Source organism: Coenobita brevimanus, chromosome 1 (assembly GCF_032717465.1).
Source record: "Coenobita brevimanus isolate Jiangsu-jjx chromosome 1, ASM3271746v2, whole genome shotgun sequence".
Classification (NCBI taxonomy): domain Eukaryota; kingdom Metazoa; phylum Arthropoda; class Malacostraca; order Decapoda; family Coenobitidae; genus Coenobita; species Coenobita brevimanus.
The window spans coordinates 16,179,057-16,195,496 of NC_136954.1; the positions used below are offsets into that span (position 1 = coordinate 16,179,057).

Consider the following 16,440-nt stretch of genomic DNA (forward strand, 5'->3'; position numbering starts at 1 on the left):
GAGAAAAACATGAAACTGAGATTTTGAAACTCAAAGCGAGACTCCTGGCTTCAGAACACATCTGGTGCAGCTGGCCCGCTCCACGAGCGCTATCCCTGCACATATTATGGTGACCCCACACATCAAGCTTCCTCCATACAAGGGAAGGCGAGCGGAATCGAGCCATACATAGCTCGTTTTGAAGATATGGCTCAACTGTACCAGCTGGATGATGCAGTTAAGTGGTTTCAGTTTTGTAGCCTGTTTGAGGGCCCTGCCCTCGATATTCTCCACAGAATTCGTGGAGACAATCTCGCGTATGAGATGATGAAGGCCGCACTCACATCAAAGCGTACGGTCTCACAGTTGACTTGACAGCCAAGAGTCAGTTCATGAGGGCGCATCTTACAGGAAAAAGAGACTGCTGTTCAGTTTCTTGACCGGCTTACTGCTTACTTAGATGAGTGGATGGAGAAAGATGAAACTCCTTCCACGCCAGTGAGGGGATAATTGACCCTTATGCCTGCGCATGCAGCTAGGGAAGGGAGTCGTGACCTACTGAACTTATGGCTCAGCTTAAGATCTGTCAGGTAAGAGATGCCAGCCAAATGGTGAAGAAGGCTGGATGCATTCTTCACTGCATACGAGATATCAAACTCTTTGCAAGCAGCATACCTGGAACAAGGAAAGCTACGACAAATCTGGGAAACTGTCTCCCAGACTGAACCTCAGCAACAGAGGCCCATGATTTCTCAGAATAATAGGCCAGGGAGGTCCAAAACCGCAGAAGGACCGAGAGGGCAAAACACTCAGAAGCCTGAGTGGAAGAAGTACAACAAGTACCCTAACCAGCAGCAGTATCAGCCACGCAACCGACCGTTGGGACTATCCTTTTCAGCACCAGCCCCTCGGAGGCAGGAGGCGAACACAGCGTTTGTTGCTCAGCAGCAGCACGGCGGTGTCGTCCCTAGCAGTATGGGTACTTCCCCACAGTTCTCTAGTCCCCCAGCAACAGTGAACACTCTGCCACAGGAGGTCAATGCTCCATCTCCCCCGACAGTGAGTAGGACCCCTCAAGTATCTAATTCTCAGGGCACCATGTTTACCGCATCATTTATTCAGCAGCCTCATGAGTGGCTGGCTGCTTCCTCCACAGGCCCTCCCACAGGTGACAGTGCCTTCCTTGTTTAGCCAGGGTTTATGGGAGGCATTCCTGTGAAGGTCCTGAGAGATAATGGGTCCTCAGGTTGCTCTGTCAGGCAGAGTCTAGTTCGGCCTGAGGAGTACACAGGTCGACAGATCCAAGCTAACCTTATTGATGGATCAGTGAGATTGTTCCCTGAGGCACGTATCCAGGTGGCATCTCCATTTTACACTGGTATGACAGACGCAGTTGTCATGCCAGAACCTTTATTTGACCTTATCATAGGCAATATTCCCGGTGCCAAGTATAGCTGCACTGAAGATGATGCTACTCAGACTTCAGCTGCAGTAACACGAGCCATGGCTGAGGCTCCAAACTGTGTCACCCCGGTGACCATTGAATCGCTGCAAGATCTGATGTGTAGCCAAGTTGTTCAAGAACAACAGTCTGACCCGACACTTGCTGCCATGCGAAAGAAACAAAAGGGTAGAGTGATAAAGTATTCAGGGAGAGGTCAAGCCAAGTTCCTTCGTAAACAAGGACGGCTCTACCGTGAATCATGAACACCCTAGGGCGAGGTTGGACAGTAGTTTGTTGTTCCCACTAAGTACTGCCAAGCAGTGTTACAATGGGGTCATTGTTCAGCTTCAGGTGGTCACATGGGCAAAAGGAAGACCCAGGGCCATATCCGTGCTGACTTTTTCTGGCCAGGGATGGGACGAGAAATAGATAGTTTTGTGCGTTCCTGCAATGTGTGTCCATGTACCATTAATCAGGGACATGTCCCTCCTGCTCTGTTTGAATCCACACCCATAATCTCTGAGTCAGTTGAGAGACAGGGCAGTGGTGAAGGGGGTGCAGATCTGACGTCTCACCCGTTGGCCCTACAGGACACAGTATGTCCAGGGCCTGTACATACATATGTACCATAAGTTAAGAGGGAAGTTTGAGAACCTCGCAGAGACAGTCCAAGGCTGTGTATGAATCACCTTGTGGAACGTCTCGAGCTGTGGGCCTCTGTGAGGATTCTTGGAGAATGCCCATTATCCACATGAGTGTTCACACCCACGGTGGGTGTTAAAATGTGACCTGCCCAAGATTGCATAGGGATTCTCAGTTTTCTGTAATTAATCATGAGTGTAGTGTTAGGTTAACCAGTAAACTGCTTGGTCTAGGAATTTGTAAATTCAAGAACTGACACGTTTCCTGGTTAATAATGTTAGGTTAACTAGTAAACTGCCCGTTCTCAGAGATTTGCAAATTCAAGAACTGGCATGTTTCCTTGTTAATAAGCATTAACCAGTAAACTACAAGGGTTCTCAGAGATTTGTAAATCCAAAGACTACGTTTCCTGGTTAATAATAACATAAGTACTGATTGCTAGGCAGAGAGAGAGAGAGAAATGACACTTTTGATGCTCCACCTTGATTCCTTTCGCAGGTGCAAGTGGCGGGTGCAGCATTGTCATGCAGATCAGCTGGTCGTCCCTGTCACATGCTGCCGCCTCTTCTCTTCTGCCTCGTCGTCTCTTTATTATTAATTTGTATTACATGATTTTACACATAGGCACAGTTACACCACAACTGTCACACCTACACTGTGTATTACATACATCATGCTACATAACAATTAGTTGTTTATGTAAATGTAGCGAACTTTTCGCTCAGTTTGACCTGAGTACAGGATTTTTCACCGTCGTCACGGAGTTTTTTCCTCAAGCTTGCTTCTATTAACATAAATGCGAGGTTTTTTCACTCACTGGCGACTGTGACTTTCTCCTGTAGCAGGATAGCACACACACACCACAGTGTGAATCTTGTGTGATTGAGTTAGGATTTATATGTATGTAAATTGAAAAAAAAAAATTTCCTCAAGGAAAAAATTTTTTGATTTTGATGGGGCGTAATATCACGAGTTGGCGCGATCCTATATTTAAATAGACTCTGACATTGAACTTTGGTGGGAAACCACGAATTCTAGTGGAATCCCAGCATGTATCACTCAGTCAACCGCCATGTATTCACCCGATCGGGAGTGTTTTCAGAACAATTTTTCACTATTTCATAAGTGATCGTCTTTGTGCGCGACATTAGCACCTCCGCTGAGTGATTTATTGTGGGTGTGTATCACTCACACTAAATTCGTTGGCCGTTAGCAAGCACGGCCGGCACTCGCCCCTCTCTCACATTTTGAAGTCAGTCAGGATTTGAGTGTCGTGGAAGCAGGTTCGATTGGGCCCAGTGTGGAGCAGTGCTGCCGTTGTCCAGCGAGTTCCTGAATTCCCACCTAATGTGAACTGGCAAGAGGTTTAGCGTGTGCAGCGTCCTTCCTCAGCAACAACGCCCAGTCCATTTCGCTTAGCCCACTCTCTGACCAGTATTTTTCTTTCGTTCTTCCTAGGTTTAAAAGTTTAGCTTTTGAGAGAGTGAGTGTGTTCTTATTTTGAATTCATTTTGGAACATGTAACGTAAATTTATCTCATTGTAATCAATAAATTTACAGTTCTTTTCTCTTGAGCTTAATGTACTGTAAACTTGTGTTTTATTTTTCCACATTAAGCTTATTTTAGTTATAGCTCCTAGTTTGCATAAATGCTTTGCATTATTCATAACTGGTACTTAGGCCAGTCCTTTTTATTAACTTAAATCCGTTGTGCAACCAGGAATTAATGCACCAGCAAGAACCTGTTTATCATTAACCCCTAATGTGCGGACAATGGACAGCCGACCCCCCCCCTGGGTGGCAGGGTTCGATCGCAGTCTGAGTACCTGTAGGAAAATATTAGCCAAAAATCAGAGATTAATCCTAGAACATTATACTTGGTATGGCAGATAGTACTTACATTCAGCTTTCTCCAGAGACAGGTGTTGAGCCTTCGTGGACTACCCAAGAACTTGTGGAGACTTGCAAAGTTGGGTAACAAAATCTTCACTTTCACACCTCCAGCAACCCGGTTTCTCCTCTACCACAGCCTCATTCTGTCACAGTAAACTTTATACTACAACATACAGGTAGTTTGGAATCCGTATTTGTACAATAAGCACTGAAAATAAGGCTAAAATCAACGAAGCGTACGGCCGACATGCAGCGCGGCGGCGGTCTTCCCGTCACTCAACAAACATTTCCATTTTCACAGCTAAAAACACATATACTACATTATTTTCAATCATATTACTTCCCAAAAGATCACTGCAGCACGCTTTTTATTCTGCCTGACGCCCGTCACTTTATTCTTGTTCCTGTCGGCTGCTAGCACTGACTCGGAAGAGCTAGAACTCGTCATAATGTCACTTTGAAAGCCTGCGATAAACTGACGCTAAACAGGGGCAAACCGTGCGAAAAAAAGCTAGTGTGACAACTGGGGAAACAAGCGTTTCCTATTAGCATAAACTGCTTGTGAGAGGAGAGTGCAGATTTACAGTTCTGAGCAGTCAGAAAGCTGCCATGTATCACAGCCAGGCTGGCTGGGCCGTGGTGGGGGGGGAAGGGGGAAAAACGCGATACTTGGCGACAACGGAGGTCAGTAGTACAAAGGTAAAGTATGCTAATTGTAGCTAAAGGGTGGTGGTACTGATAGACAATACCAGCTGGAACATCCTTGTCCGCGTTTATTCAAAATTAACTCGAATCGCAAACGCGACGATCCACCATTATGTCCTTTTTGGCGAGCATCGCAAACGCAACGCCCTGCGTTTTAGGGGTTAATAGCATTAGTTATTGATTGTCAGGGGTGGAGTCACTTTCTCCAGAGGCTAACAGTACCAATAAACAGCACGTGTGAGTAATTAGTCTCTGCTGTGTACTGTTGAGAAAGTTTATATATTCTCGTCCTTAGAGAATCGGCGAAGTAAGCCGGAATAAAGTAATCATTGCTTGATTTTCACAAGTCAGTTCTTTGTCCTTTGTTCTCAAGCAACATTTTAAAGTATCAAGTATTATTGAATATTATTCTTTAATTTTGCTTAATCACAAAAAGCCCGTGACATCGTCATTACCTTCCACTTCTTTTCTTTCTTCCTCTCCTCTGTTTTTCTGTTCTTATTCACCTTTCCTCTGCTCCTTTACCCCCCTATTTTGCTCCTCCTCCTCCCTTACATTCTTCTTCCTCCAACTCCTCCACTTCCTCATCTCCTCTTCCTCGGCATCTCTCTGTTCCTTGTCCACCTACTCTCCTCCTCCTTCTCCTCCTCCTTTTATTCCATCTTTTGGCATTTTACACTCCCTCTTCCCATCTTCCTATCTTCTTCCTCTCGTCCCCTTTCTTCTCTGTCTCCTCATTCCATCTGGGTGTTATTTCACAGCAGTGTCTGACATTGAGTGGTGCATATTTTCTTCCTTCAGTGCATTAGGAGTCCCCAGATGAAAGATATGTCTTTGCGTAAATTAAGCTCATTCACACAAGTTTCGACCTGAAAGATTTCACATAATCATTCCGTGAAGAAAGAAAAACCCGGCAAAACAGTGACAGAAAATAACTTTAAATCAATATAAGGGTATTTTACGGACACCAGTCTGTTGACTCGCCTGTGATAACAGGCAGACATCGAGCGATCACACTCGAAACCCAATAATGAGATAGCAAGACCTCAACACATTCCTCCGAGTACAGTGTTGTGGGTGATGGATTGTTTATGATGTGGAACGGTATTCCTGGCTGCAGCTATGCATTGTAACACTATAGTTCAGTTAACGGACTAAATCACTAGCACTTAAACATATAAACTGTAGTGCCTCTCTGTTATCTTGTTTTTGTTTTTTCTTGGAGGAAACAATTTGTGGGCTCCTGACCTTTGGTTCTTTCTTCCTTGAATTAAAAAAAAAATAGTAAATAAAAGTGAAAATTGAGGTAATCACGATAACTGACCAACAAAAGCCAATGATTCCGCATTTGCTGTGTATCACCTGAGAGGAGAGTAATGCAATCATCTCCATCCCCGAAGGAACCAACAGACTGAGTCGAGCTCATACCACTGAAAGCATATTATTACATTACAACAGAATATTTAACCCTCACACTTTAAGACATGCCTCCACGTATCTATACAGGTATAAAAACATAATGTAGTAACTGGGGCTACACAATAGGATAATTACGATTAACTACCAGACTGGTATAACGAGCACCCTAACAGTTCTAATTCATGACTAACATAAATGTGCCGGTAAACAGCAGCTATGCATAATAAATAAATACCTTCCAAGTGTGAAATCATATCCTGGTCAAACAAAGCAGCCACATTCTCCCTAAAACAGCTGGACACAGACCTCAGGCCATTCACTCACGCTCACGGTCACACTAGCGGAGTACACCAAACAAATGACAAACTAGATCCACACTAAAAATTAGGTAACCTTCACCATTAACCCTGATAAATATATTGTCTATACACATGTGAATCTCTGTGTATTATATATATTATGTACTACTATTTCATTTCATAGCTTTATATTTTTATATTATTTTCCTTTTCTCTATAGAATATTTTCAGAACTGGGGCTCTGTTTATTCGAGTTGGCTTCGTCACGAATAACCCGGGTACTTTTCTACACAAACTGTCACAAGCAATGCTGAATTCACAGTTTATAAATTATTACCCTATGTTATTATATATTTTTACATTATTAATATTAAGGCAAGGATTCCTGGGATATGCATGGTGAATGAATGGGTATGCGGCCCACTTCTTTGGCCATACTGCTGATTAGTTCTCCGACTAACGTATTTTTTTCCTATTCCTCGCTTGCTGTACCCAACCTAATCCCACCTACAGGTGTTAAAAGGGCGGGATGTTGTTGATGATGATGATGATGATGATGATAATCTAAATACATTACGATGATGATTATCTAAATACGTTACTATTGGTAATTTAAAAATTTCTGCGAACAGTATATTTATACTGTACACTCCCCATAATGATAGTTCACGGCAGTAGAAGTAATAAGGTCTTTAGTACACACCACATAAATAATTTATCATTAATACAATGATAACACGTTTTAAGTTATCAGATTTCTGGGTTTCTCATCAAAGAGAAATGTTTTGACTAATGCTTGTGAGATGGACCCAGGGTAAATACATCTATTTATTTATCTATTCAAACACCTATCTATATTCATTTATCTATCCACCCATCCAATTTGTCAATTTTGTCTGACCCTGCATCGTGAGAGAGAGAGAGAGAGAGAGAGAGAGAGAGAGAGAGAGAGAGAGAGGGAGGGAGGGAGAGGAAGAGACTAATTTGACTGACGCTTCCTCTTCCTCATCAAAGAGGATTATTAGGTTGCATATTTTATTACATAAATCTATAATTTTTTTTTTTATCATATATATATTTTTTTTATCATTTAAAAGCAGGTCAGAAATCCAACACATCAAGAATAATTTTTGGTGGCAGGTTATTTATACTGTAACCTGGGGGGATTCTCTCTCTCTCTCTCTCTCTCTCTCTCTCTCTCTCTCTCTCTCTCTCTCATTGTAGAAGATTTTATTCAACGTTTAGACCTATTGTAAAGCGAGGTTAATGACGGCAATATAATCCCACTAGTTCTAAGCTGAATAAACTTAGTCCGGAGATGTAAGACTAAACTTACAAATACATCATGTGAGAGAATGAGTTAAAAGAAAATGAAGAAGAGAAAACCAATGGAGGGTAACTGAAGTAAAATTAAGGCAACACTGACCTGTTTCACCAGCTCCCCCACCATGCCGTCCCAGCCACCGTACTGGCCAACGTTCTGGCCACCGTACTTGTTGTCCTTCACGAGCTGCAATGTGTCTGGAAAAAAAAAAAATCTCGTGAGTAAACAGGTTAACAGATAAATAAGCCAGCATGAATAAGAGCATATGATTATATGTAAACTGCTGGGCGACACGATTGTTCTTCAAAGTTTTTAGTATCTAGGGGAAACTATGAAAAAAAAAAAAAAAAAACTGGCTAAGTACATTAACAAGAGGAAATCGGTAAGGAAACAACAACAAAGATGTGATCAAGAAAAAATACAATATAGCCTTAACACTTTGCAATGTGTCTCGGGGGAAATAGACGCGTGAGTAAATAGATTAATAGGAAAGAAGGCAGCATGTATACAATAACATAACTATGTGACAGAAAGGAAACCCCACATAGCGGGGGAAAAAAAAAAAGTGCCATTATTAAACAAGAAGACTAAGAGAGCCCATACCTCCATATGGCAACCTGTTTTTTTTTCTTTTACCTGTTTTTCAGACCTTGACCTTTGACCTTTTTTGGATCCAAATTTAATCACTTTTCCCTCTGATATTCCAGTCATTATACTAAACAAAATAGTCTGAGGTTACAGACGGGATGATGATGATGCCCTGTTTCCTCAGAATTATGTGGGATACTACTTTACCCTCTAACACCTTCTCATTATGGTGAAGAGAGTCTCTAATGCACAATAAATATCTCCTGCACGTCGAACTCTATGAAAAATAATAATAAATAACTGCCACTAAAGAAAGAAACTTATGTCTCCAAAAATAACACTTTCACACTCTATAAACGCTTTCATTTATTCTGCACAGGCTATCACAAGACGGTTATATTCAGCTCTAAGAAATTTTACTAGTCAAAGAACTGATACCTCACGATTAACTTTTTGCTTAGCTAGAAACTTCCTCAGCTAAAGAAAATGGTAGGAATTTTTCATGAATATAATACCAAAGTGCGGCCACGTTAGCTAAAACATTAACACACACTTACCTCTTTACTTCTGACATTTCCACTGCAACACTTTAAAAAGCCAGTACTTTTTTTTTGTTCCACCCCTTACATTGTTCTACCCACCTTCCTTTTTTATCTCCTAACCTACACACCCAGTGACCGCCTTAACACTCAAGGAACAATTACTGTTGGTTAAACAGCTATTTGATTAAGTGTCAGAAAGCAGCTAAGGAAAGAGTATGAGACGGTCGCCCCGAAGAATTCGTCCTCAGTGGAACCGATTCTACTTCGATCTGATACTAGCAACTGAACCGCATCATGTTACGAACCACAAGACGTACCCCCATCCTGACATACAATGAAAACATTTCCTAGGACTCTAAAAATGCATAAATATTGTTAAACCTTTGGGACCGTAGGTACGTCAACAAGACGCGTATACAAGCTACGACGTTAATGAAAGACCGATGAACACTTCTGGGCTTTATTCCTTCTGGCATGGGTGAACCACACTTGCAAAACACTGACTCTTCTCTCCCACGTTAACTCTGTCCTCTACTCATTACTACTCTTTCACTTTCCATTCACTGACTCACTGACGCTGCCTTATTGACTCTGACTACCCCATCCTTCACTGATTATCTCTCACTGTCTGACTCAATAACTCTCTCTGTTTCTGTCCGTCCAGCACTAACTCACTGACTGAATCACTAACTGTGCACTTTCTCACTATTCACTGATTGTTACAGACTCTCTGACTCTCACTACTTGACTAACTCTTGCTCACCGACCCGCAATTGCGCGCAAACTAAAGGTCCGCTACTCCCTGTCACACTGACTAAACACAAACTGATCCCCATGCACACAACCCACTTCATCTGTCACTCTTGGTTAACTGACAAAGCGGGGCAGGTCCTTTTTAAACACCCCCCCCCCCCTTGGCAGCCCAGAACACTCTCAAGCCCAGGAGAGAACTCACACTGTGATGCAATAATGCACATTCTAAAGCCTAGGACAAAACTCGCATTTTCCCATACTATAATGCATTTAAATTAACAATACACAACAGCACTAATGGCATGAACTAATTCCTAAGGAAAGAAAGTAAACAAAACAGACATGCCGAAATTTCCAGGGTGTTCCTCGTATCTCAAGATACAAACATTAACCTAATCCTATGCCACAATACTTAATTTCTATCATTTTCCTCGCATCTCCAGATATAAAACACTAGCCTAATCCTACCAGCATAAAAGTATCTATCTCAAGCGAAGCACCACAAAAATAGTGTATTACAGTAAGATGGAGTTTGAAAATTACAAAAGTCCCTCCAGTATTGTACAAACACAAAACTGTTTACTTCTTCAAATATGGTAACTTCCTTACATCTTTGGTAAGATGGAAGGCAAAAAACGACCAAGAATTCTCAGCAAATAAAAAAAATCAGAAATATCTTTTCTACCTCCAACACAAAAAGATGGAGTATTTATGTTGAATAGTAATCTGCTTACACAAATACCTCTTGAAAAAGAATGGATACAGATACGGAGCTCTCAAACTTACTCTCTGCCCCCTCTCCTTAATTACACCGAAAAATCAAATACTCCCACATAATTCTGAGGAAACAGGGCATGGAATCAGCGAGGCCCTTAGCTTCGCCCTCGTAAAGATCATTCTCAGAAATTTACCTAAGATACCTCAGAAATACTACTTTACCCTCTAACACCTCCTCATTTTCCAGCACAAGCCCCCAAACTCATATACTCACAGTTAATTCCGAGGAAGGATGCCAAGAGGTCAGCGAGGTCTTTAGCGTATCCCTCGTAACGATCATTGTCAGTGTAGTTACCGTCCTTCCTTATCATCAAGAATGGCTTTTCCTGTGAGGAGAGAAAACGGAGCCGCTATATTATCCCAAGGAAAATGGGATCACACTGATTTTTCAACTGTTTAATACTCGTTTATATAAAAGTCCTTATTCATAAAGAGAGAGAGAGAGAGAGAGAGAGAGAGAGACGCACCAGTATGGATGTAACGATGTAAGATCTGTCAGCCATCACCCGGTCAGTCATGTGGCTCGTGTGCTTCACCGCCACTGTTTCCAGTCCTCGTGTGTCGCTCCACGTCCCAATCTGAAAGAGAGAAAAAAATTAACGAATGAATGAATAAATAATCTACCGCCAGGCAACAAAAGCCTTGTGACAAGGTAGAAAATGATAACGGCAGAGGAATGTGGTAATTTTAAAGGTTAACTACGTGTATGTACGACAAACGAAGGAGACGAGTAATTATGCACTAGGAAGGACATTAACGTGGCAAAGAAAGATCATAAGACGAGTAACAGATAAAGAGGGAGATTCACAGATAATGTCACCGACTGAAGTCGGCCTACGGGGTCAAGCCAGGTGTGGGAAGAAATGCTTGAATGAAATTTGCTGATGTACACACGACTGGAAAGTTCCCCCTTCCCTCCTCCCTCTGCCCCATTCTTCCTCCACACCTCTTCTCCCTCTCCTTCTCCCTTTCCTCATCCTCAACCCCTTCTCCCTCTCCTTCTCCTCCTTCCTTACACCTTCTCTCGCTTCTTTCCTCCTTCCTAACCCTTCTCCCTCTCCCCCTCATTCCCAACACTTCTCCCTCTCCCTCTCGTCCTCCTCCACCTTTCATTCCCAACACCTCCTCCCTCTCCTTCTTATCACCCACATCTCCCTCTACTCCTCCCCAATTCCTTCTCCCTCTTCTCCTCCTCCCCGAACCTTTCTCTCTCTCACTCTTCTCTTCCTCTCTCCAGACCCCAAACTCCCCCCCCCTCTCTCTCTCTCTCTCTCTCTCTCTCTCTCTTCCTTCCCAACCCCATCTTCCTCTCAACTCTTCAGCCCTGTAATTTATCTATCCTTCTTCTCCCTTTTTCCCTCCTCCCCAAACCACCGCTCTCTCCGTCTTCTCTTCCTCTCTCCAGATTACAAAAACCCCTCGCTCTTTCTCTCTTCCTTCCCAACCCCATCTTCCTCTCACCTCTTCCACCCAATAATTTATCATTCCTTGTTCCTGCTACTCACACACAATATAATACAGTTTAGGTGGGCCTTTTCAGCCAGGCAGGTTAGAGTATTCCTTTACCCCTTCACTACTAGAACTTTACCATTAGTTACATCAAATCGTCATCAGTCCAATGCGTCATCAGTCCAATGCGTCATCTTTCTAATACGTCATCGGTCCAATACGCCATCGATATAATACGTCATCAGTCCAATACGTTAACCATCGAAAAGGTCATCAATCCAATAAGTCATCTATCAAGTACGTCATCGATCAAATACGTCACCGCTCTAATACGTCACCGATTTTATGTCATCGGTCTAATACGTCACCAATTTGATACGCCATCGATTAACTATGTCAGCGTTCTAATATGCCATTGATTTACTACGTCATAGATCTGATAAGTTATCGATTTAATAAGTCACCGATTTATTACGTCATCGATCTAAGGAGATAATTCCTACATTGCAACACTGAGACTAATACGTCACCGATTTATTACGTCATCGATCTGAGGAGATAATTCCTACATTGCAACACTCTGAGACTAATACGTCACCGATTTATTACGTCATCCATCTGATGAGATAATTCCTACATTGCAACACTCTGAGACTAATACGTCACCGATTTATTACGTCATCCATCTGATGAGATAATTCCTACATTGCAATACTCTGAGACAAGACTGGCTAAAATCGTCTGGCAGTACAGAAAATAATAATAATAATAATAATAATAATAATAATAATGTATATTATAATGATTCGTTTTCTGTACGTTTGTTGATTTGTCCATTTGTTACGGTAACACAGCAAAAACGGCGCACTGCAGCGCAATTAGTCAGAGTATGTATTTACATTGGGCGGACCTAACATCGAGTGATAATATGAAAAACTTTAACTCACCAGTATCCATGTACAGTCGGCATCAAGTGTTGTATCATCTCTCCTGTTTTTCTCTCTTCTTGGACTTGGAAAAGCCATGTGGTGAATTCTCAGCAACCGACACTGATTAATTTATTTTGCCACAGATCAGTGTCATCAATGTTGTTTGCTGAGGATTCGCCACATTGGTTTTCAAAGACAAGAGAGGGAGGGAGGAGAGGTGACAGTATTTTTGATTCCTACTGTTTCTCTCAAGCCTGAGGACGTCTTTCATTATATCTGCAAGATTTTATTTAGCTCCAAGGAGACCTTTCGTACTGGAGGAGTTTAAAAGAAATCGTATACAGTAACTTCACTTCGATTTTCCTCCATGCTGAGGAAATCGTGTGAAGGTAGCAGGGAGAAAAACAAGCTTTCTTATTGTATTAAATCAGTCTGGATACATGACCCCTTAACTGCGATGACGGATTATGTATTACAGTCCTGCTACTGACAAGCGACTTAATCTGGTTTAGAGGGTAACAAACCTAACCTAACCTAACCTACCCTACCCTACCCTGCCCTGCCCTGCCCTACACTACCCGGCCCTACCCTACCCTGCCCTACCCTACTCTAGTCAACCTTTGCCTAACCTAACCTAACCATTCCTAACCTAACCTTTCCTAACCTAAGTAGTCAAGGGACAACCTGCGTCACTACATCAATCTTTATAGCCCCTTCTCGCTACCTCCAGACGATATTATTCGACATGGGAATAATCTCTGGCACTGAAGGGGTTAGTAAGGGTCATTATAAAACATCCAATTCGAGAGCACCAACCTCACCTGAATAAATGCATTGGGATGCAGCAAAAGTAAGATATAAATGATGCTCTTAGCCTGATGTGGTTAGGCAGTCTGTCAATCCATTCACTTGGGGATGATTGTAGATGGGGGCGCTCACCATCCACTCACTCGATGTAGTGATGCTCTTGGGTGTCTGCCCTTTTCTCTCCTCCATCCTTCTTTCCTTCCATCCTCTTCTGTCTTTCATTCCTTCAGTCTTTCCTCGTCCTTCTGCCTACGGGTGACTTTACACTCCCTCTTCCGTCTTTCTTTCCTTCATTCTTTCCTCTTCCTTCTGCCTGTGGGTGACTCTACACTGAGTGATACGCCAAATGGTTTCCTGTACACTAGGAAACCATTTACTATGCTGGGTGGTAACCATATAACCAAATTTTGGCACCTGGTGGTTTAGTGGGTAATTATTATGCTCCAGTCGGATTGAGCCGGTGAAGGTTTATATCCAAGGAGTGGCTGGGGTTTACTGCTCACGTAATGCCACTCAGGGATGAGTGAGGCTGGTCACTCTCATCTTAAATGTCAGGACCAACTGCCTAGCCCCGGGCTCCTACGCTCCTCATGGGGCAACGTAGGATTGGATGATGGATGGATGGATATAACATTTTCGGCCGGTAATATGCGTGACGTCTTCGGGAGTAAAAATCTGCAAAGCGATAAGACGGAAAATATCTGCAAATTTTAGCCTCTTACCTCCCTCTCTGTCTGTCTCATTCATTTTTCAACCTTTCTTTCTTGTAAAACACACAAACACAGACAGACAGACAGACAGACAGACAGACACACACACACACACACAATTTGTCCGGGTCGCTCCTCAGGTGTTCTTGTTATCTCTCCAGACGATTTTATTCAGATTTATACAGACTCTTCGAACTTAAAGGATTCTGTCTCCAATAAACTCTTCACGAACTTCTTTCTTCCTCAAGACCCTTCCTTGGTTGGAGATTACTGTCTGTCTCGCAGCGTACGTAAGGTCTGTGTGGCCGATGTATCTTTACCTCTGTGTAACTCTTCCTCTTCCTCCTCAAGTCCTTCTCTCCATCCATTCCTCCCTCTATCCTACTTGCTCTTTTCCTCTGTCTATAGTCCTCTCAAATAACTCTCCTCCACTGTTCTCAGATCTTTACTAATGTCCTTCCAACAGGGATGTGTATATTACAGATAAAAGAATAGGCCTATCCAGGCGGAATATGCAAAATAAATCACTCAGAGAGCGGTGCTTGAGAGATAATTAAGCTGACGAGAATACTACCTTACGGGTGGCAATGTGGGTAGGAGAGGAGGCTCTGTTGCATCTCTTCAGCGATTTACTTTGCATATTACGACTCAACATTTGCCTGTATGCTCTTTATATCCCTTAAATATCGACATAGTTTGTATCAATAATAACATACAGGAGAATATCGAGGCGTCGTGTGCAGCATAGATCGCTTAAATAGAGGTGCTAAGAAGTGACCGCAACCACTTAAAATACAGCCGTAGACTCTTGACTGGCATGTTTCCAAGAGATGAATAAAATCGCCTGGCATACGCTTGAAGGAAGGAAGGAATAATGAAGAACTAACATCAAGCCATAATATGCCTATATGGCACTAAGGTAGAAGGAAGCGGGGTAAATAATTGTATTCAGCGTATGATGGGAAGATCAGTAAGAAGAGCGATAATACTGGAAACAGAAACAGTGTAAGAGTCACCTAGGAAATCAGTAAGCTGTGGGGGCCGACACAGTGAAGAAAGGAAGGAGAAAGCTGAGAGACTGTGCTGGAGCGTAGACGAACAATCAAGAAAAAGGTGACGGATAGCCTTCGGGCAGTTACAGTGTGAACAGACGGGCTGAGGGTCATGGCTCATTAAATGACCCATGTGAAGACCAGCAAGGATAGTCTCCCATCGACGATTGGGGTGGGTTGCTGTGCGCCAGAGAAGAACTGAGGGTTTATCACAGTGAAGTGTGTTGTGAACCTGAAAGTTCCAGGAAGATTGCAAAAGTTCACGAAAGGGACTGGCTAGAAGAGGAAAAAAATCAGCAGCAGGAATGAAGAACCTGAAGGAGAGAGTAGGAGAACGTGCCAGCGAGTCAGCTTGTTCATTACCAGTAATCCCGATATGGCTAGGAACCAAGCAGAAGAGAAAGGACTTTTTGCAAACAGAAAGGTGGAACAGCCACTCCTGAACTTCGGTGACTAGAGGATGAGAAGATGGCGAGGTGAGTCAGGAAGTAAACGTACTGAGAGAATCGGAGAATATAACAAAGGTGGAGGAAGAGAACCTAGGAAGTGACCAGATCAAAAAAAAAAAAAAAAGTTTTGCAGTAAGAACACTTGCAACGGAAGGAAGAGTACTCTGGAAGGAGGAGTCAGGAAACACAACAGCAAACCCAACACCATGACAAAATTTGGAGCCGTCAGTAAAGATGTGTGTGGCAGAGCAAACGGTTAAAGAAACCAATTATTTTCTGTTACTTGGAGAAAACGTTATTCGTCACAGTTTTTAATATTTTTGATTAACTACTTTTCCCTTGTGTACAGCTGACCTATTTAGTCCCGTGACGTGTTGTCCATGTTATTCAAGCTATAGGTATCTATGTACGAATTTATACAAGTTTGGTCGGACCTGTAGGAGTGAAGGAGTTAACTAAGGCTGTGCTGAAACCCTCCAGTTTAAAAAGATTTTAGTTACAGAAACGATAAACTATAATACGCCATGACAATGAAGGTAGCACGTAAACTGCCTGTCGCTGGGGAAATATAACACAAAGTAGCGAATGGCAGGGAAAGGGATGGACACCGTGGTTTTTGTAATCTTGGCATATCTCACGGCTATATTCAATAGCATCTCTTCCGTAGCAATTTATTTTT

The 16,440-nt window shown here is 42.6% G+C and overlaps 1 protein-coding gene across 1 annotated transcript in view; it reads left to right on the top strand.

Annotated features, from left to right (window-relative positions):
* LOC145391393 (glutamate receptor 1-like) overlaps positions 1-727 on the top strand; it is a 132,654-nt gene extending 131,927 nt beyond the window's left edge. The window contains exon 18 of the mRNA XM_080266034.1: positions 650-727. Coding sequence (XP_080122160.1) covers positions 650-727 — 78 coding nt within the window. The remainder of the gene's footprint in view (positions 1-649) is intronic.
* The last annotated feature ends 15,713 nt before the right edge of the window (positions 728-16,440 follow it).